Source organism: Magallana gigas, chromosome 2 (assembly GCF_963853765.1).
Source record: "Magallana gigas chromosome 2, xbMagGiga1.1, whole genome shotgun sequence".
Taxonomy (NCBI): domain Eukaryota; kingdom Metazoa; phylum Mollusca; class Bivalvia; order Ostreida; family Ostreidae; genus Magallana; species Magallana gigas.
In genome coordinates, this window is record NC_088854.1 from 27751706 (window position 1) to 27773650 (window position 21945).

Consider the following 21945-nt stretch of genomic DNA (forward strand, 5'->3'; position numbering starts at 1 on the left):
AAATATTTGCTTTTATCATATAATTCATGGCATTTATATTCTGTTATTAATAATATTCAAGCCTGCATTGAAAATATTTATAGATTGCAATCAATGTATACAAAAAATAAAATAAAATGATAGGCAACAATGAACAAAATTCACAAATTGTAAAAATGTTCTCGTATTTCACATGATCTCATAAAGGATGAATTTAACAGAATGACTTGAACAGAAATATTTCTACATTCAACATAGAAACATCTTTTATATCCAATGTGTTGCAACCAGAGTCACCACAACAAAAACAGAGTCTGTGTTAGGTTAGCGCATCACTTCAATCTGCCGTGGTATTTTCTGGCCGGCTTGTTCCTTTAAAACATGACTAAAACTCTTCATTACATTAGGTCTGGCACTGTCTTCCTCCTGAAATCAAATTGAAAACATGAGCAACCCTCAAAGACAAACCATGAATATTTTGAAATGAACTCCAGCTGGATACAATAACTGACAATAATTTCTAAGGCTAATCAAATATAATACAGCATGCATTTTATTTTTGCTGTCATTGTGAGATTTGCAAGTGTTAATAATCAATTTTGTGTGGGTTTTTTTTAATAACTTTTTTAACTTAATAAATGAAATACTCAGTTATTTCCCCTTTCAATTAAATAATGCAACAGCATTATGCAGCAGACCTGGCAATGTCTGAGCAACAAAACATAGCATAATCAAGACTTAACTCACTGCAGTTTCATCAATACTAGTACTCACTGAGTACCAATTTTCTTTTGGATATCATTGTCGAGTTGAAATTAAATGTTCATCAAAGTGTAAAATCTTATAACACATAGTATTGATACTAGTACATGTATCATTATCAACAAATTTTATACGTATCCTTGAAACTGATTTTCATTAAACCCATAAAAGCTGATGCCTATGAATACTGATGTAACCACAGTACCACTGTATGATATCTAAATGATAAGGAAGCTTATGTTAATCTTCAGAGGTAGTTCATACTTCAGTCTCCCCCATCGCTGTCTCCATCTCCTCCATCATCACCAGCCCTACTCTTCTTACCCTGTTTGTTAAAATAAAACATTTCACACATACTTTAAAATGAATCATATGGTCAAAAAGAATTAATGAATATCACATTGCATAATATTCAAAGATTATTGACATAAAATCTATAAAATTTGTTTAATTACACATCCTTTCCCTCTTAATATCAGTGTTTTATATACAATTTTATTTAAGAGGGTTTGATGGTCATGATTATTTTAGACTGTATTGTTCTCCTTTGAAAGAAGAGCTCCATATAAAAATACCCAAAATATGGAATTTTTTTTTAATGCACAATAGTTTATAGCTTAACAATTCATATCTTAAAATCTTAGGAAGATCTGATGATAAATTTGTTGACCACCCAGCCTCTATAAGGTGAACCGACATGATCAATCGTTGTTGGTGCATGTAGTAAATTGGATTTTTTCCCCTTGGTATGCTTTGACATAAAGTAGCAATAGTTTTACCCTGGGTCCTCCTCTTCCCCCATCTTTTCCATGTCTTCTCTTCCTGCTGAATTTGTTACGATTTCTAGAGTCTGCCATGTCTTTGAATATTTTTCTCCAGTGATCCAATTCCTCGTCACCTATAAACACATTTTAATCTCACTGTATGAAACAAAACTTTAACGATAATTATCCAATACATGTCCACCAAACCACATGTATTTAACTCTGGTGAGCAATAATAAAACAAATGACAGAGCTTTGTTTCACATAGATCAGTGATACCTGATGGAGAATACATAAACTGTAAGTTTACCTTCCAGGACTTTTGCCTCCACAACACAATCCAAGACCTCTAACTTTCCATCATGGTCCGCCTTCACCTTATCTAGTGTTGACTGGGCTGTGTTGGCCTCTGACAGTCTAATCATGGCCTAATAATTTTTAAACATATAGGTTAAGTCCTCACATATCTTAATAATGAAATGTTGACATAGTTGCAGGTTTCCTTGTAAAAAGTTTTTTGTTCACATTGATGCAAACAAGTGTCTTAATGTTTATTTCAGGTACAACATAAATGCAATCTTAAAACATGGAATCCTTCAGGATCAAAAATAAAATTGGACTGTTCAATTTTTTTCCAAAGCCTATCTAACTGTACACATAGTAATTTTATTTACCTTACTGTCTCCTTTGTCATAGTCCACCCAAGCCACTTTGGCATAGTCATTGAAGTATGTTTTGAAATCCTCCCTCGACAGTTCCTTGTTCTCAAACCCTGTCAGCTGGAACACAGCTCCACGTGTGATAGAGTCAGCCATTTTCTGTAGAGGATTTATAGGTAATAAATTTATAATATCTATTTGTGGTAAAAGTAAGCTTGAAAAGGATGTTCACATCAAAAGACTTCATGAAAATCCCTTATTTGACCTTAAAAGCTGCTAATCTCACTGTTAAATAAGTTGAAGCAATTTTGAGTATCAGAAATATAAAATAAAGCAACAAACCTTATTCTCTTCATCTTCTCTTTTTTCTTGATCCCTGTTAAATATATCAATGTTTAAGAAAATGTAGAAATTAAGAAGAAAATTTCTATTAAAAGTAAGAAAATTCTGAACAATGGGAAAAGGTCAACTTTACCGATAACATCATGTAATCAACAAGAAGTAATTCACTTACTCTTTCTTTTTTCGAATTTGCTCTAATTTTTTCTGCTTTTTATCCTCATCTCGTTCCTTGAAATACTGAGTTCTGTAATTCCAAATTCAAAAACTTTACAGTACTTAAAAGAACACCAAATGATATGTCTGAAATGTATAAATTTATTATTAGAATTCATAATCTGAAATACATGCATAATTGAAATAGAAGATACATCTTAATTTACTTTTAAAATGTAGCTACCAAATTTTATTGTTAAATTGAATGCATTACAAATTAAAAAGAATCATCTTAGTATGAGCACTGGAATGAAAATCTTTGCACTCTCAAATATTTTTATTATCCCCAATGACATTACAAAACAGATAGCATACTTTGACTTTTTTATCAGCACAGCATCCTCGTATTTAGTTTCTGGTTCTGCCAAGAATTTGTCACAATCTTCTTTATTTGCAAATGTGACAAAGACTGATCCCTGTAATGAAACAAATCATACAAAACCAATTTTAACAGAGCAAACAAACTAATGGTAACATCAAGACAACCTATCATTTACATTGATATCATAAAAACAAATCTACAACACTCCCCCTTCTTTCTACATCATGCTTCATACCATTAAATCAAATATCTTGTTTTGATATTACCGTACATAAAAACTTGAAAAACATCTACTGAAATCACCAACCTATCATCAAGGAAATTATGAATTTACATGCAAATGACGATTACCTATTATTTTTGCATCTGTACAATGTACATAAAAAATTTGCACTATTGACAGGTAAAACTACCGGTATTAAATTAGTGCAAACAAGATAATTTATTTCACCTTGAATTTTTTGTCCTGATCTCTTCTCATATATACAGTGTCAATTTTTGCATATTTTTCGAAGTGTGCAATCAGAGTATCTAGTGATGCATCTAGTGGAAATCCTTTCTGTAATAAAAATAAATTTCATATCAAACATACTAAAGATTATATGCAAACTGTTTAATTTTATAAACATCTAAACCTTATACAGAGTACAACACAACACAAATGTCATAAAAGAGTTGTACAATACACATATCCATATCTCCAATTTACAATGCAAAATTTATTGACACAAGAAAATAATTTGTAGATTTGTCATAAAGGATCTAAGTAGCATGAATTGCCAAAAAAAAATACCATAATCTAATAATGACTGCTATCCTCATAGTAAAATGATAGTATTTATTTCAAGTTTTTCACAGTAAACTACATAAATGTTTTAAATGATCTAAAATGATCTTAACACAGTGATGCTAAGAATACTCACAACATAAGCAGATCTGTCATTGAAATCGTTCCTCCTTTCTTCTGTGTTCTCTGGGATAGGCATTTCTGGATTACGGCGGATAAAGACACTGTCCTTACTAATCTGAAATTATATACAAAGTAGCATCTATATAAGCCTAACTATTAATTAGAGGAAACACTGTTATCAAATTATAATACAATACCATAATGATAATAAATATTTACTAAATAATAATTGATAAATTTGCAAACCTGAACCAGTCCAGAATCTGATTTTCGTAGAGCTGTGGCAATAATTTTGTGATTTGTAGTCAGTTGTTTCAGTCTGTTAAATTTTGTCATTGTTGCTAATGAAACCCCTATTTGTTATTAAGGAAAGCTAAAACATGAAGAAGTTCTATTCCACAATAGAATTTCATGTGATAAATTTCATGAAATTGATCACAAATTTGATTAATGTTAATATTTCTTTGATTCAGTTCAATAAACAGTAACATTATCTTTTAATGAAAGGTTCAACAAGCTCTTTAAGTATTGGCTCAGCTGATAAAGATATTTAAATCACATATCACTATAAAAAATCTTAGCGATTCAGATAAAGAAAGGATACAGCCATCTTCAATTTTCATTTCATCTTGAAGAAATTTGTCCCTCGGTAGATTGGTATCTCCAAAGTAGTACTGAAATAAACATTTTAATAAAAGATTAAAATGTGTTAGTTTACATCATTTCATCTGTAAACAAAGATTTTAAGGCACTTTATACATAAATAGATTATGTACCTTATACTTCAAAATAATTTAAGAATTTGGCATCAAACAATATTCTAAATAATCTGTATTTACAAATAAACATTTTAAATTCATTTTGTAATTGACAATAACTTATAATCATGGATTGATCAGATACTGAATTTGCAATCAGATTTTTCTTTTGTTCTTTTGGTACTGTACTCAATGCGTTACATGTGCATTATAAATTCATATACAAAAAAACCCACAAAATTTATCACCTCAATTTGTCTAATAATTTTTTGTTCCAGAGCATTTGGTGGTCCCAAGTCTTGCTTTTCATCATCTACAACTTTCGGCTTAGATTCCGTTTCAGTACTGCCGTTTTCTTCTTTAGCGTCTACTTTCACTTCGTCTGACATGCTTGTTTTCTTTCCCCAAACTGGGCTGTAGAAAAAGAAAACAATAATTAACACAAACGGTAGTTAATTCCTAAAAGATAAAAACTATCCAGTTCACGGTTGATACAATGGAAGGAAAATTCTGCATATCACAATCACATTCTCTGTTGAACATGGTGATACTTTCCTACTGACAATTTTATCGTATTATATATGGTTTTTCTCCAGATTACTCAGTTGAAAGTAAATGAGAAAAGATTCAAACCTTCTCTATAAAAGTGTTTAGAATATGTCGTCCTGTTGCCACAGAGCAGATATGAATTCTTACAAAGCAATCGGTTATTTCACTGCAAACCACGTTTTTACATCATTTTGTAGCGCATGCGCAGTCCTCGCTTTCAAATTAAATCAGTAAGTCGTTCACAAACATATTCGAAGCGCAAAAATTCTATTTCGACATCAATGTTTAGCATGCTGTTTTGTACACTTTCGAACTTCTTCATGTAGACAAGTAATGACGCAAGGCTATGGTATGAGTGAACATTTGCCGTCAGATTTTATATGAAAAATATCAAGATTGAATTTTTATCAACCAACAGAAACATTTACCTTTACCATTTTGCACACATAACTGATAAATAAAATCGGATATGACTGCATAATTACATATACATGTATGTAAAATCTAAGCACCGTGAAAGGGCCTTTTAAAATGAACATTATAATATGACTACTTTGAAGAAAATAGCAGTTGAAGGAATACAGTTATTTTCAATTCAACCAATTGTAAAAGAGCCTTTTAGTTCATATTTATTTTCAGTAAACATTACTTTATTTATTGAGAATAATTTCTGGTATACATAATTTAATTTGCTTATTCTAAGTTTTACTGTTTATCTTCCAAATGAAACACTTCCTGGAAAATGAACAATGTTGTCTCAAATTATGCCAATTGTAATTTAATAAGTGCAAAAAAAGAGAAGGTATCATTTGACATACACCTTTCTTCAAAATATCTAATCAATCAAATAATCTCAAATTATGATTCATGTGGACCGAAATTGACTCTTATCATATATTTTCTGTTCAAAAACACTTAAAAATTTGATCCATATGAACAACAAATTTAAAAACAAAAGAATAACAAAGAAATGAGACGGTTTAACAAATTTTAATAACAAATGGTCAACATAACTCAAAACAATTCATAAATAATTATTCAGCTAAAAATAACAAAATTAACTTTAAATCTATGCATTCTTCTTAGTACACATAATGCATGAAAAATAAAAAGAATTTAGAGAAAATTACACACAGACAAGTTTAAAGAGCATAACAATAAATCTTCATCTAACATCGTAAAATATTTTGTGTTTAGAACACTAGCTTTGGAGTCCTTGATAATTATGTATAAATGAGGAATTAACAAAAAAAACCATGTGAAGAAAAATAACGCATCACAATGCTTTTTACTAAACATGATACATGTAACAATGCTAGAATTTTAATAGTGACAATTGACCACAAAAAACAAAACAAGAAGTAACCAATTGTTACAAATTAAATGCATTATTCAATAATTTCAATAAATTGGTGTAAAGTAAAATAAACATTAACTTATCCTTACAAAGAGTACATATGAACAGAAAACATTAAAATGTTTGCACCAGATCAATCCTATTAAACAAAGGAAAAAGAGGAAAAACTCCCAGTTATTTTTAAATGAAGGCAGTTTATCAGGTAGAGGAGATGAGCTGATTCAGTGTGATTCTGGGGAAGAACAGACTTGGGCCGCGGGAGAGCTTGGACATCTTGGTGAGACTCTTCTGTAACTTGGAGGTCGGAATGGCCTGTTTTATATCCACCTTAGGTAATGATGGCACGGTCTGCAAAGATTTTCGTAATACATATATGTATATATTATATTTACATGTTGTTAGCCTAAATATTATATGAGTGGAAACCTCAGTTTTCTGCTTTTTCTCTTGAAATAATGAGAAGCAACATTGAAAGACTTGGTCCTTAATCAAGCTGAAAGTTAATGCATTTAATTTTAAATTCATTTTTAACTACCCATGCCTTAAAGAGTGCATATGCATGCAGCCTGTGAAATAATTCAAAAATTCATTCAATAAAGAATCTACATTGGCACAAACACATACACCTATTTGTAAAGATGGTAAAAAAGCAACATAAATCTGAATCCCTGAGGAAAAAATTTCTACAAAGTGAACTACAATATCGAAGCCTGTGTTCCTTCTTACCAACCAGTGGGACACAAAAACTCAGCGAGAGATATGTTGTACAGATAACGAGAAACCTGCAGGAATACATTACCAGTACTTCTAAATTACAAGTATTACATGTAGCACGTAGCCATATTAAAGTTGTATAGTAATTTGTTCTGATGCAGACAATAATATGACTAAAAAAGCAAAAAGTCTCCAAACTTCGTTTGGGAGACTTAATAACAACAAAGAGTGCATATGCATAATCCATTGGTCTGGGCACTATGCCAATCAATATGATACAAGGTAAGACAAAATTACATGTCCATGAAACATGGATTTTTGAGTGTACAAAATTACTTACAGAGGTATATTTCTGCATGTTGCGCTTTATTAAACTATAGTATTTGCAGTACTCTTCATGGTCTTTCCTGATGGATGCCACATTTGTCCTAGATTCCCTTGGGGGTGGCGGAGGTAGAGGGTGCTCCCAAACAAAGTCAGGACTGTAAGCACCAGGAATTGTGGGTAGATAAAATGACTCGTCTTCTGTATCCCTCCTTGATTTTTCTCTACTACAAGAGAAAAATTCTCTTTTATTTGAACAGCAACATTCAATTATTATAGATTGTACAAACAAATTGTTCTGTTTCTCAGGCACTGCTGCATTGATCCACTTTACTGCCATATTGAAAAGGGGAACAACTCAATTTTTTAATTTAAGTAGGAAAATAAGTGATTTCCATTTGCAAATCTTGGAATAAAATTCAAAATAAAATATTTATTTGGCTTCTGAAATTAAAGAATGATTAGAGTTAGCTTAAAAAATCATTTATTAAAGCATTTACTTATACTATTTAGATGGACATTTTACCCTATTTTAAGCATACCTTGATACATTGGTTTTGGAATACTTCTGGGCAAGTCTCGGTAGACGGGAGGTGTTCCTGCCCATGGACTTCACCGTATTAGCATCCATTGACCTATCTGTGACTTGTGATGTGGAGGACTCAGATCGAGGATAAGCTCGAGGGGTGGATGCAACGGGAGCATTGGATATTGGGATATCTGTGATCCACTGCATACTCAGAATGCCATACTGAGATTGTCCATGGTTTCTGTAAATACCAAAGTTTCATACAATATAACCACGATCATACAAAGTGAGTTCAGAATGGATTATGTCAGAGATTGAGTATTTTGATTCAATTTTATTCATACTTACTCATTCTTGGTCTGAGAGCTCAGCTTCCCAGGAATGGCCTCCACTTGATGCCTCATCTCCTGTTTGCTTCCTTCCATTTTCTCCCCAACCTTCACTGTGGACAACAACCTGACAACAACATTTATATTGTGAGCAAGCTTTTAATGTGCTGAATTTACATTGACTGACATGCATGTGCTTAACATTACTCATTACTCAAATCAAATAAATTGTGGCTTCAAATACATGTATACAATACATGTAATGTCTGAGTTTTACTTTAACATCAGAATTCCATGTTAGTAGGACAGTACCTTCCAAAAACTCTTGCATACATGGTAATATTGTAGATCAAACCCCACATTTCACAACCTAACTATTGAAATCACAGACACCTGCTACACACACCTGAGCCCAGCTTCACCAGGTAACATGGGGAGATCATTAGAGATGTAGGTGATGGTGGCGGGCACCTGCTGCTTCACCTTCCCCTCAGTGAAGTCCTTCCTCACCATATCCATCCGCTTCCTTTCCAGGGCAGTGGGTGTGTCAAAAAACTTCTGCCAGTCTCTGCCTAAAAATCAGTTTAACGAAGATAAGTCATCAGTTTTGCTCTTATATTTTTTTCCTTCTTTCTGATTTGGTCTGCTGGACAGTGTATTATAAACATTTGAGGAGTGAAAGAACATTTTTAATTAGCATCAGAAAAACAACCAGAGGAATCTTTCCCTTTTTTAGACACTGACACACGTTCTTGTATGAAGATACTGACTTACTGAATCTTGGTGTGGACATGGTGGACTTATAATGAGAACTACTGGACTTGACGGGGGACAGCTGCGTCCTGCTCCAGTCTGACAGCTTTGATCGCTTCCGACCTAGATAAAATATACCGTTAACAAAATAAAATATATTCTTCTGATAAAAAAGCACCAGTACAATTTAATTTCAACATTCCAATGGAAATCAAATCTAAAGCCAAAATATATTACATATACAAAGCTTGTAACTAATGAAAGTTCATAATGACACCAAACGCTGGGATACCTTTGCTGTGATGTCCTTGAGATGACCTTTCTGTATGGGTCAAAAATGGTTGACCTTTACTTGACCTTGATGTGGTAGACTCAGAGATATCCCTTCCAATTCCAGAGTCCTGAACACTTACAGTTTCCTTGGTTGAATCTTCAGGCTAAAAAATCACAAACAAGAAATATATCAAGATAACTATTACATGTACAACAAATTGTGAATTTATTAAGAAAGAGAGATAATAGAGAGAGTGCACAGGCAAAATTCACTCCGGGGACTTTCTAATATTTATCAGGATATGAGGAACCCTTTCTGTCACTGCTTACCAGGGGTGCATCATCCACAATCTGTTCACTGTATTCTCCTGAAGAGCCGAGCAAGCTGTCATCCTCAACATCATCTCTCAGGTTTCCAAACTTATCATACACCTTGCCTCGTTTTCCAACTGAAAACATGCATTAGTGCACATAATGTATAATTTACATATTTGTGAAATCTTTAGTTGATGTCAATTCTGCATTTTAATTTCATCACTCAATTTCATAGCATTACTTCATTTGGAATAAAGTATGGGATCCGAACTACCCAGAACTACTTAATTTTGTGCAATGCTAATATGAAACCAGAGTCTGCCAGGCAAGCATAAAAACTTCATAAATTTTCAAATCAATTATCACTGGGCTACAAATATTGAGGGAGGTATCATGAAATTCACAATAGCAATAGGCTATCAGCTTATATATAGCTAGTAGACCTAAGAGGGTTGGATGGCTGTGGCCATTTTTAGACTATATGAAACTCCTAAAGAAGAAGATCTCTGTATACTAGCCAAGGGTTTTCGGTCTTGGGGTTTATGGGGAGCAAGAGGACCAAAAACTCTTGGCTAGCGAAGATGATTAAAACATGCATATATGGATTTTTTCTTCACTGAGTGATAGTTTATAGCTAAACAAATCATATCTAAAACTTTAAGAAAGATCTGATGCTTAATTTCTTGACCACCTAGCCTCCTCAACATATGACTTGTGGAATTTATAAATTATAGCATTCCCCAAAAAGGAAAGTTTTTTTTCCTTTCACATGCTGCCTATACTCACTGGGTCTGCCACTGCCAGGCCGTTTGTATTGGTTCCTGTAGTATCTGTGGAGGTGGGGGTCACGGGGGTCAAACCTGTCAACGCAGGGGTAAAAAATCAACATTCACTTCAAGCTCATATAAAACAGTATCATGACCTGCATAGATAAAATTTCATGTAAACAAAGCCATCAATGAAGAAATTTAAATGTCAAAACATTGTATTTTCTATTCTGTATAGGTCCTCAAAAATAGAACGACATATCATAATTAGAATATTTCTAAATCCAGATTTGACCAAATGATTTCATATTTTTGTATTGTGCCTATTGCAATCAAATATAATACAGTTCAATGTCATTGAAGAGCCATGCAATATTAATGTAATATCTAGTTTCAAATAGATGAAAGGAGAACACTTTGGATAGAATGCATTATTAACAATGAAACCACACAGTCTGCTATTATGAGTGGGTTACAAGGTAAAGTCTGAATGAGATTAAAATCATGCAAAGTCTTTGCCCAAATTAGCTCTCTGCAAGTGGTATTAGATCTGTTAGTGAGTAGAAAATAACAAAGACCTCAAAATTTCAAGTTATAATTAAAAGTGCACTTATATATTGGAAGTTTTACTCAATTTAGTGTAGTGTGATTTACCAATCATCCATCTCTGAGGTATAACTGCATTCTGAGCTATTGAAATAGGAAGTTGTAAATTGCCAATAAAAGGGAAATATTGGATGGACTTAATCATTGCTAGCTGGATCTAATACATTTATGCTCCCAGAACCGATATGTTGCATGAAGTTCAATGTTTTACAGTTTCAATAGCATTTGAAAATTAAACTTTTACAGCAAAATTAAGTCATTGTATGAGAAAGCCTTGGCAAGCATAAATGGAAGAGACAGTGTGGGAAAGCAGCTGAATTAAAGAATGAAAATCTGAAATACAATCCTAATACACTGAACATAGATCAACTAGCAAACTAAATTGAAAAAAAAAAATCACATAAATTAGAGGGCATATATCTACTTAGCATGTATCCTTATGCAAAATGCAGGTTTACTCTGTTAATTCTTAGTCTGTATTAAAAAAAAACTTAAAATTTCTCAACTCAAGGAACTGAACTATAGTCTTCAATGTAAAAATATGTAGATTCTAAGAAAAGAGGATGACAATCTGCACTTTGTGATTCTGGGTTCCAGTGTGTATTGATTTTTTAAAGTGTTATAGTCTAGCTAAATCAAATATTAAGTTTACTTAATGTAGATAGAATGGAAGTTCATAAATCGACTCGAACATTACAATCCTCATAAGTACTGGTATGTTTTAGAAGAGTGAATTCACTTATCTTGGTTACATTATTATATTTCAATCAAAAACATAAAATGAAAATTGATATTCAATATCAATACAACTTTGATGTATCCTGATACCCAATTAGTGATAAAAAAAACCCCATCCATTCATGTTTAACGATTTCATGTTTAAACAGACCTTTACTCTACCTTTTAAGCAAACAAAATATTTCCAAAATCTCATTTGAATACTAGTATACGGATAACAATTAAAGGACAGAAGGTTATTGCAAGCAAGCATTATAATTGTTTAAAGCAGAAAAAAAGAATCACAACTAAGTCTAAAATACAAGTTTTACAAAACAAAAAGAACCAAGTTAATGATAGTAATAAGCTGTAAAAGGAAAATTAAAAAATAAAAGGAAGGCAAAAGTTCTACAAAAATTTAATGTTTGTTACCCATCATTCTGACTGGAGATCAAGTTTGAATTATCCAACCTGTGTGTATTAATGAGATCATATATCAGTTAGTACAATTCTCCGATCGCTGTTCTACCAGCAATGTGTAATAATACGGACAGGTAGGTAAATAGCACTTGGTCGTTTCTAGAGCGATATGGAGTTTTAACTGCTTTGTTAATGGATACAGTCTTAACATTTGTCTCCTGGATGCTACATGGGAACACGGGTTTTAAAAAGTGTACATACAATCCATTTCACAACTCAATATTGGCCGATGCTTCTCAAATTTCACTATGTAAGCAGCTTTTGTCCGTGTTATAATGGTGTTAATTGAAATCCTGAATATAATGGACGAGGATTTGAACCAATTTGGCTCTTAAAATTTCCATTCAGTGTCAAAATCTTTAGGTTATTTCATTCAATTTTAAAACCATTAAAATCATCAATCATTCATTTTTATAGAAATGCAACACTTTTAGGAAGGGATTGTCATCTTTTCAGAACAAAATACTTATACATTCATAAATGTATGTGGACAAATTTAAATTCAGTGCACAATATCATTTTTCAGACTGAATATTCAGTAAATGTCAAATTAAAATCCAAAATGAGCTTATAGATAAACTAATGACTCAATCATACTCGAAAGCTATTTGTAATCAAATACATGTACTAATATTGTTCCCCATAGTAACTTGAACAGAAATCAATTTTTCTTCTTTTCAAAAGATATTTGAAACTTAATTCCGATTTTTCTATTAAAAAATAATTAACATAAAAATCATTGATATTTCAACCTATAAGTTATTTACAATATGTCTGAGGATAGTAATAAACTTCTATACCTTCCACGACTGTATTTTCTGGGTGTTTGTGAACGTTGACCATCTACAGATTCTCTCAGATTTCTACAATAACAAAAAGAAGTTTTCCTTACAAACAATGAAATTTACATATTTTGAAATTGAATTACTTTGGCAGTTCAAATAAAAGCATACAGATGCAGCAGAAAGAAGTCTTAATCAATATCAAAGATTCTGTGGTGATTCCCACAAAATCAAAAAATACAAAAGTTTATCTTTTACAATTTTTTTTCCTGAACCAATATTCTTGGTTCAATTTTTTTTTTCCAATTTGTTGTGTACACACCATATATCCAGTAATTTTCGCCATGATCCAAGTTTCACGTTTTTTGACACTTTACACATTTACATCACAAAATATTCAATACGCAGAAGTTATATCCTGACCAGTATTGTTTGCTATAATTAACTTTAATAATCACAAACAAATGACTCTCTAACACAAAAAAAAAGTTTGTGAATACTGATTTTCCCTTTTTCGCAAGTTTTGTGACACACTAAAAAAAATCTGATATACGGTATAAGCAATTTCTTTCAGAATATGTGAATCTGTTATAAGAACTTATACAACTAATTATTATCATTTCCCACAAAAAAAATATTCTCACCAAAATTATGAATATACTGATAAATTAAATATACCTGGTTTATATATCTAATCATACCGATTACCTGAATTTGAATAAATCATAACCATAATATCAAAATATAATGTATAAGAGGATGCAACAGATGATCAGAAAATGGGATAAAAATCAGTCAAAATATATCAGAAAATAATAAAGAAAATCAAAAAACTTACATTTTCACAAAAAACACAGGTATATATTCAGGTTCATCTTCCTCATTACTCTCCATCACTTTTTACCCCTAAGACTACACACAAACAGAATGACCTAGCTATCACCAGTCCCTATCCATACCATATCAGTCATTTATAACTGCTTCGAAATGAATCCTTTAAATCCAATCACTTTGAAGGTATTGTCAACCAGTGTTATATTTTCCCGTGAACACCTGAGGCCACTCGCAGGGCAGGTATCAGCAATGAGCATGTTAAGCTTCTACTCTTATCAATCACTTTTTACTTTTCCACCCAATATGAGTACCGGGTACTTAAAATTGTCATAAAATGCATTGAAATATCCAATCAATGACAATACATTTGGATAATCTGATCATATTCTGTCTGGAAAAATCTAGCATGAATGTTTCATAAATAGATTTTAATATTAAAATTATCTTAAAAAATATAGGTTACATGGAGCTAACCTCTCCGAAGCTTGTTTTGCACAGTGAGATAAACGTAATTGACAATCAAGAGAGACATAATGTCGATATTGTGTAAGATCTCAAATAGCAAGGATAATCCTTTAAATTTTCTGCCCAGAGCCTTGGCACACTTCTAGCTGAACAACAAAGCGAGGGTGAAGGGGCGTCATTTTAAACAGCTGATCTCTCATCAATTCATTGTCAATGCAACCTCTAAGAGTGGGATATCATCTACCAAAACAATATTTGCTGCACCAAAGCCCACTAAAGTATTATTTGTTGAATCACTATCTGCAAACACTTATGGGAAGAAGAATTCAACTGCTCTCTTGAATTCAGTCGTTTCACTTGCTCAAAAAAAAAAATTCTGGAGTATAAAAGGATTCTTACTATTTATTGAGGCTTAAAGGTGTGTAAATATGCAGTTCTTTTGTAGCACTGATGTTGTCTAATCTCTAAACCTATTTGTTATTTTATAGAATCAGTGGTGGTGCAGCTGCCAACACACCCTGATAAAATCTGTTTTGACAACACACATTGTCAAAACTCAGTTCAAACTGGTATGTTGTACATGTATATAACCAATCCGGTACATCAAGCACAATAGTGAAAAATTTGCTGCAAGTTCAAATCATGTAAACTTTTTATGAATTCAGCTATCCCATTTAAAATTATTCCATAAACACCTACATGTATTTCTCTTGTTTGCATGATAATAATTTCAATCAAAATGGTACTAAAATTCCCAATAAATGGACTTTTCAGCTCTTTTAAATGTTAGGTACTTTAACATTTAAGTTCTATCCAATGACTTAGCTATTATAACTTGCATAATATGTACATAGACCAAATCATCACAAAGAATTCCCGGACAATTCAATTTAAACAGAACACTGTAGTGATCATAAACAGAGGACCTCTTAAGTGAAATTAACAAATTGTATAATTAGCAACAACAAAAACATTTAGATTTCAAGAAAAGAGCTAGGGTTTAAAGATATTGGGACAAATATTGATACTGACTTATAATAGCAAAAGCAATTTGACTTTCCTTCATTGCAATTAATTCTTAGGTAAAATAAAAATACCCATGTATATCAGTATAAAAATATTTCAATTTTTACATGTACGAGATATTTTCTCTGAATGATTAGTTACAGTTTTGTCCAGTCACAAGACATACAGAAACTATTTACCTTCCATTAAAATGCATTAACTCTTTTGAACTGTTGAGAATGTCACATTTAAAATCAGAAACCCAGATGGCCAACCTGATTCTAATCAATAATTAATTCTCAAAATAGCAGAGCTTTAACTTATCAATCTAATTGCTTTTCATGACAATCAATTCACAGAACTGACCAGAACCGATTCTTGAACCAAAATTTCATTAAAATTTCTTCATACCAAAGGCAGTACAGTTTGTTCCTATACCAGCTAGGATTGGGTTCTGCTAACTCAACCATTATTTATATCTTGAAGTGATTTTGAATGACTACAAAAATATCACACCAGCCTTGAGTATACATCCAAGAGGAGGATGCTAGATTATAACCATCTAAAGTCTGTCTCAGATTATTTTTCTGGCACTTTTTGTCAATCTTTAGCAAAGATACACATAATCAGTTTTTAACAATTTTTATCAAAAAATTCATATATATTACAGGCTTTCTGTTTACAAAGTACAGTTGAACAACTGCACAACTGAAATCTAAATGATGGACAAAAACCAAGACTCTTCATTGACATGTCATTTCTTTTAACCTGGAGAAATTGACAAGAACGAATACAGGTTCTGTATGCATATGGAGATTAATAATGGAAAAATCTGACATTTTTTTTTTTCAAAACATATTGGATGTTTTTTTGAAAACTACAGTACTCTAGTTTACTGCTCTATAATGTTTTTAATTCACTCCTGTATAGCTAAATACAAGTTACTCCTTCGTTATGTGTAACTTACTTTGGTTCCCTCTAGTATAAACTTACCAAGTTTCACTCCTGTATAATTTAGTTTAGTTCACTACTCAATCCTGTATAACTTTCTCTACTCTTTCCTGTATAACTTACTCTAGTTCACTTTTTGCTCCTGTATAACTTTTATTTCACTCCTTACATTTACTCATGTATAACTTTTTCAAGTTCACTCCTTACCCTAGTTAACTTCTTACTCCTGTATATCTTACCCAATTTCACTCATTACTCCTATATAACTTATCCAAGTACACTCCTAACCCTTGTATAATTTATCCAAGTTCACTGTTTATTCCTGTATAACTTACTCTAGTTCACTCCTCAAGTTCACTCTTTACCTCTCTATATCTTTTATACTGCATTATAACTTACTCTAGTTCACTCCTGTACTCAAGGCGAGTTCTGCTTGTTCTGCCGGGGGTGAATTGACCTGTAAAAACAATTGTGAGAAATACAAGCGTGAGTTATGTTAACCTTGAAACTAACATTTGAAAAGGCAAAAAGTAATTTTTGTTTTCAAAATTATTAGAGTTTCATAAAAGTTACCGATCTCTGACAATTCAATATATTGTATCATTAAGTAAATCATACACTTATATATTTTGAAGTCAATTAAAAGCATTAAATAAGTAAGCAATATCAATACATAACAAAAATGTTAAGTTAGATGTATGGACATTTAAGTCTGCCATGACAAATACTCATACAACACCAAACAACTATCCATCTAATAAACACACTTATACATAAATTAGTGGTTACATTCGGTCTGTAAAATTGTCAGTATGAGTAGAATACCGGCAATCATTCACAGTTTTCCTCATCTTGTTAATGGAAACATGCAGTTCTGTTTAAAGCACCTGTTAAAAGCAAAAATTCCCATTCTGAGCCAAAGAAATGCCTAAAGAAGGTTATGTCAGATTATGGCAAATCTTGTACCAGCATGCAAAGCAGAAGTCTACAACTCCAAACACTGTTTAATACCAGATTCTGTTTCCTTATGGACTGAAGAAGACCTTTCCATTTTCTCAGCAATACATGTATTATCAGTTCTGTTAGACTGCTCCAGGAGGATCATTTCCTCTAGGCTCTTCTCCACTTGGACCCCCTTAGTATGTCCATCAACAACATCAAACTCCTGCCTACGAGTGTTCACTGATTCACTCGGGGCCTTCTCACCATCCTCCTGTGTCCTTCCCCGAGTTAAGTTGGACATATCACTATCAAATTCCAAGTCGCTGAGGTGAAAGTCTGGATTCTCCTTCAATATCTGCTCTATGATAGACATCTGTCTGGCATAGCCCTCGCTGTCTGGGGGGTGGACCTGAGAAAATATCCCCTGGGGGTCTGTGTCTTGAAGCATCTGACTGAGTTTCTCTGAGATCCTCAAAACCTGACTCCCCATAGAGAGCTGCTTCATCCCCTCTTGCTGGGGCCCCGGGGACTGTTCTATAGAGGGTGGGCCCTCCTCTATACAGGATAACTCACTTGCCAAGTCATCCTCCTCCTCTGCCTCGTCCTCTGCTTCACTTTGATAGCTAATGAAACTGAGTTGTTCCTCCTCTAATACTGTAATCACATTTACTAACACTGATAACCTCCCTTTATTTTGTGGGAGTAGTATCTTATCCTGCCTCATAAATATAAGCTAACTTATGTTACACATTAGGTGTCACAGTATTTAGAGATATAGGCTGTACATTTCTATGCAGTATACCAACAGTGGTTTGAAATATTAAATAGTGTACACAGTGCACTCTCAACTACCAGTAAGCTATAAAGAGTTATCTTTCTTGTATGACACTTGTGTTATGACTTTTAAAACAGTTATATCTGCTCTTTTGGTAAGTCAAAAATCAGATTTAATATGACAAATCTTTTTAAATCAATTACGAATCTATTTGTAAGATTATTACACTGTTATCTTATCTTCAAAGGCAATTAAAAGTGTAGCCTTTAATATGCATTTGTGTTCATTATTCTTAGACTTTTGTCCAAAACAATTGTTTATCTTAGAGATTTTGACTCTTAACAAGATGTACTTAAAACATTTCTTAAAGTACTGGTAAAGCTCTTTCAGCAAAAAGTTTGATAAAGAACTTCTTGACAGTTTTGAGACTTCTCTTTTATGAGGTAGAGATCGTAAAAGTCTGTTGAACAACACGCTGAGTGGCAGACACTTACGTGACTTGTCTGATATGAAGGAGAGCTCTTTGAGGCGATTGGACGCCCGACTGACAGATTCCGACAAATAGAGAGACTCCGGCTTCCATCTTTTCTCCCTGCCATCCCAAGCCTTTTCAATGTCATTAAGCTGTTTTAATAAAAAAAAATTGTAAGCTATATGTAAAATTATGTACTGTAACATGATGTAGCTACTATTTATTGTCAAGGAATAAGTTTCTGAAAAGATCTTCAATCTAGAAAATTTTGCAGGATTTTCAATTTCATTAATACAAAAGTCATTCCTTCAGAGTACTTTCATTGTGAAACTTACGGAAAATATTAACCCATTATCTCAACCAACGCAGCATCAGTTTGCCTACCACTCACCATCAAATCATCCTCCATGTCGTACATGGCCGGACTCTGGAGGTCGTCCATCCAGTCCCCGATCCAGTCCGCGAAGCTGTCCGGCCGGTACGGAACGTCCAGCCTCATGGCCAGCGCCTTGAGGGCCTCCTCCTCGTCCTCCTTGCTGCTGTAGGATTTCTGGAGTCCCATGTCCTCCATCAGGCTCCAAAGCTCTGTCTTGTTGGTCACTCCCGTCAGCTGGGCCAAGGCCTCGGCAGCCTCTTCTCGGATGTCAGTCTAAATAAACAGTGGGATATTAAAGTCTGTAAATATTCAATATTTTTTTTCAGATAAAGTTCTATTGAATCACCATCAGACCATTAGGGTTATTTGGAAATAACTATTCTAGATACATCCATTTTATTATTTCTATACTACCTTCAAGCCTTGTCATAAATAATTAAGGTTTTACCAATTGTACAATGTCACAATGCAGTATAATAAGTCTGAATACGTTTTTCAGGGGGGGAACAGATAGGTCCTGGTTTCCAAACAATAGAAATAATATAAATTTCTGCATACTAAATTTGGAATGCATATACAGTACTTTGAATACTAATTCATAATGACTTTTATAAAGAAGAGCATCTCAATAATTACATGTATTTGAAAGCTCAAAAATTAATTCCACATCTTACCAGAAAAGCTCACAGAAATTTCCTTTGCACAACTGAACACAAATATTTCTAGCATTTAATGAAATACATGCATTCTTTAACTTTACAACTTAGCATAAACCAGTTTCATAAACCCCCAAAACTAGCATAAAATCCCTGTCACATAAAAGCATGAACAGATATTTGTTTTCATTCATAACAAAAGGTTTTTGGACACTTAATTTATCTTTATTTTGGATGTTGTATCACCTGTTGAAAGATTACAGAAATGTTTTGTTGTATATTCATAATAACCATCTCAAAAAATTGACTGGTATCTTGCCAGTAGATTTAAAGCTTTCTAACTTAATTGGGTTTCTCAATATTTTTCTTTTAACCTATTAAAGTATTTATTTTAAAATGCTAAAATAAAATGTGGAGAAACAAATGGAATACATAAAAACAAGAAAAAAAATTTATGCAATTTTCATGCATATAAAAAAAAATGTTTAAAAACTTACAGAAGAAAGTTAGAATCGTTACAAACATCCAACCCACTAAACTAAAAATGAGAAATTGTTGTGATAAATGCTATAGGAATCTATGCCAATATTGATTTACACCTGATAATTCTATAACCCCTTGTTATTGAAGTTTGGGATTACAGAATTAAACTATTGACTTCACTCTCTTTAACAAAATGTCTGCTCATGGAAGATACAAATCAACTCTATCGAGGCATTTAAAGATGCACAATGAAATCTTGGTGCAGAAAATCCAATACTTTTCATTGATTATCTCGATTAGGTTGGAAGGGAAGGAATTAAGTATTGATTTAAGAAATTTCCTTAAAACCTGTCCCTATTGAAAAATGGCCTTAATTACCGAGCTATCGATGAGTCGGGGCAGAATAGTGGCCACCACATCTTGGCGACTCTTGCCGATTACAGATAGTGCCGACAGTCCGTTTTTGCGAATGGAAGTACTGACGCTGTTTCCTGCACTCAGCTGATTGGACAATTTGTTGATGATACGATCAAGGTAGACATCAGATATACCCACATCACTACAAGATATGAACATTGTCACAATTATATATCAATTCTTGCTACATCTCTCAGGCTAGAATTTTCCCATATTCTGCAGATTTTTTATGACATTCCATACTATATATTTCCATGGCAATTCTTTTTTTTTAAGAAGAACACATCAAATTTTTAAATCATCAAGCATTAACCTGTTTACATAACCAAATTAAACAATATGAATTAAAAGTTATTCTCAAAAGAACAAGCTTCGTTACATTTCTCTAGCCCCAAAAATCTAAACTTTTGACCCAAAACAAATAAGTAAATGAAATGAATAAGTATATTCATAAACTGCATCTTAACCCTGGTAATGCTTGTCCTTAGATACCATTTACAGTAAAACACGCTTATAACGAAGTCCCAGGGACGGGTAAGCTAACTTCGTTATAAGCGTAATTCGTTATATCTGTCAAGTTTACAACATGAAATAGAGACTTGGGGAATGAAATTCACTTCACTGTAAGCATCAATTCATTATAAGCGTGTTCGCTATAACCGTGTTTTACTGTATTAGGAAGTTTCAATAGTACACACTTTTAAAGTTATGGTACACACAAAAAAAATTATGATGCAAAAAAGTCATATATGATGTCTATAATTATATACTTATTTTAGTATATTTCTAAACAACTGACTGATATACTTACTTGTGAATCTCCAGGATGTAGTTACAGACTTTGCCGTGGAGGTCGGCATCATCCGTGTCCAGCATGGTCAGTAACTGCTGGAGGATGCTCTCGTACGAGGGAGTCCCCTTCAGGTCACAGAAGAAGTCCTCCTTCATCAGCTTATGCATCACCTCCATGTCATTCACCTGTATCACCTTCTTCCTGTTCTCTTTTTCCTGCACAACACAAGAATAATGCAAAAATATATGGTAAATTTCTATCTAAACACGAGGAATTAAAATCCGAGTAAAATCATGAGAAGCAGACCTTGCAGATTTTAAAATCTCAAATATAAATTTAAGATAAATGAAACAACATGAAACTGTATTAAAAATAATATGCCATTAGCGATTTTATATTCTTCCGATTGATGCAAAATGTTTGAATCACCGAATTAAGTATTCGTATAAATTTTAAAGGAATCTATAGTATGTAATTTCAACAAATTTTGTTGAGTTTAAAATGTATATATCATTTCACATCCCAATCAATTTTATTTTACCACAAGTGAAACATACATGTATTATCTAAAA

The 21945-nt window shown here is 32.7% G+C and overlaps 2 protein-coding genes and 1 long non-coding RNA gene across 14 annotated transcripts in view; 1 reads left to right on the plus strand and 2 right to left on the minus strand.

Moving 5' to 3' along the window:
* Nucleotides 1-62: 62 nt before the first annotated feature.
* On the minus strand, nucleotides 63-5500 carry LOC105345157 (lupus La protein homolog). Of its 2 annotated transcripts, none has more exons than XM_066075949.1 (14): nucleotides 5343-5500; nucleotides 4958-5123; nucleotides 4556-4625; nucleotides 4198-4304; nucleotides 3965-4066; nucleotides 3493-3600; nucleotides 3035-3135; nucleotides 2679-2750; nucleotides 2507-2540; nucleotides 2180-2323; nucleotides 1816-1933; nucleotides 1521-1639; nucleotides 1006-1066; nucleotides 63-405 (listed from the first exon to the last, which is right to left on the minus strand). In XM_066075949.1, exons 2-13 carry the CDS (start codon nucleotides 5096-5098, stop codon nucleotides 1007-1009), a joined length of 1176 nt encoding a protein of 391 aa, XP_065932021.1. In that variant the 5' UTR covers nucleotides 5099-5123; nucleotides 5343-5500; the 3' UTR covers nucleotides 63-405; nucleotide 1006. The 2 variants fall into 2 exon arrangements, with proteins under 2 accessions (XP_065932021.1, XP_065932022.1); XM_066075950.1 differs by having other exon boundaries at nucleotides 5406-5450.
* Nucleotides 5501-6232: 732 nt separating this feature from the next.
* LOC105345155 (uncharacterized) overlaps nucleotides 6233-21945 on the minus strand; it is a 35968-nt gene continuing 20255 nt past the window's right edge. For 5 of the 11 annotated variants that reach the window (XM_066075942.1, XM_066075940.1, XM_066075939.1 and 2 more), the window contains 18 exons: nucleotides 21392-21588; nucleotides 20542-20722; nucleotides 19040-19297; nucleotides 18671-18800; nucleotides 17471-18055; nucleotides 16859-16916; nucleotides 13223-13285; nucleotides 12375-12413; nucleotides 11274-11309; nucleotides 10639-10712; nucleotides 9868-9986; nucleotides 9557-9701; nucleotides 9286-9387; nucleotides 8918-9083; nucleotides 8531-8638; nucleotides 8196-8423; nucleotides 7670-7880; nucleotides 6233-6963 (listed from right to left, as the gene is read on the minus strand). In XM_066075942.1, the coding sequence (XP_065932014.1) occupies nucleotides 6814-6963; nucleotides 7670-7880; nucleotides 8196-8423; nucleotides 8531-8638; nucleotides 8918-9083; nucleotides 9286-9387; nucleotides 9557-9701; nucleotides 9868-9986; nucleotides 10639-10712; nucleotides 11274-11309; nucleotides 12375-12413; nucleotides 13223-13285; nucleotides 16859-16916; nucleotides 17471-18055; nucleotides 18671-18800; nucleotides 19040-19297; nucleotides 20542-20722; nucleotides 21392-21588 (2850 nt within the window). In that variant the 3' untranslated portion in view covers nucleotides 6233-6813. The remainder of the gene's footprint in view (nucleotides 6964-7669; nucleotides 7881-8195; nucleotides 8424-8530; nucleotides 8639-8917; nucleotides 9084-9285; nucleotides 9388-9556; nucleotides 9702-9867; nucleotides 9987-10638; nucleotides 10713-11273; nucleotides 11310-12374; nucleotides 12414-13222; nucleotides 13286-16858; nucleotides 16917-17470; nucleotides 18056-18670; nucleotides 18801-19039; nucleotides 19298-20541; nucleotides 20723-21391; nucleotides 21589-21945) is intronic. The other 6 variants (XM_066075943.1, XM_066075938.1, XM_066075937.1 and 3 more) reach the window with 6 other exon arrangements.
* On the plus strand, nucleotides 7875-9051 carry LOC136272897 (uncharacterized). Its single transcript, XR_010710957.1, has 2 exons — nucleotides 7875-8028; nucleotides 8167-9051. It is a non-coding gene; the product is annotated as an uncharacterized lncRNA (long non-coding RNA).

Bases quoted from the DNA above. Each gene is read 5' to 3' on its own strand.
- LOC105345157 (XM_066075949.1), bottom strand. From the start codon at position 5,098: ATGTCAGACGAAGTGAAAGTAGACGCTAAAGAAGAAAACGGCAGTACT. The intron at 1,640-1,815 runs GTAAACTTACAG...ATGTGTTTATAG, and splicing joins GGAGGCAAAAGTCCTGGAAG to GTGACGAGGAATTGGATCAC. The intron at 1,067-1,520 runs GTAAAACTATTG...TTTAACAAACAG, and splicing joins GGGGAAGAGGAGGACCCAGG to GGTAAGAAGAGTAGGGCTGG.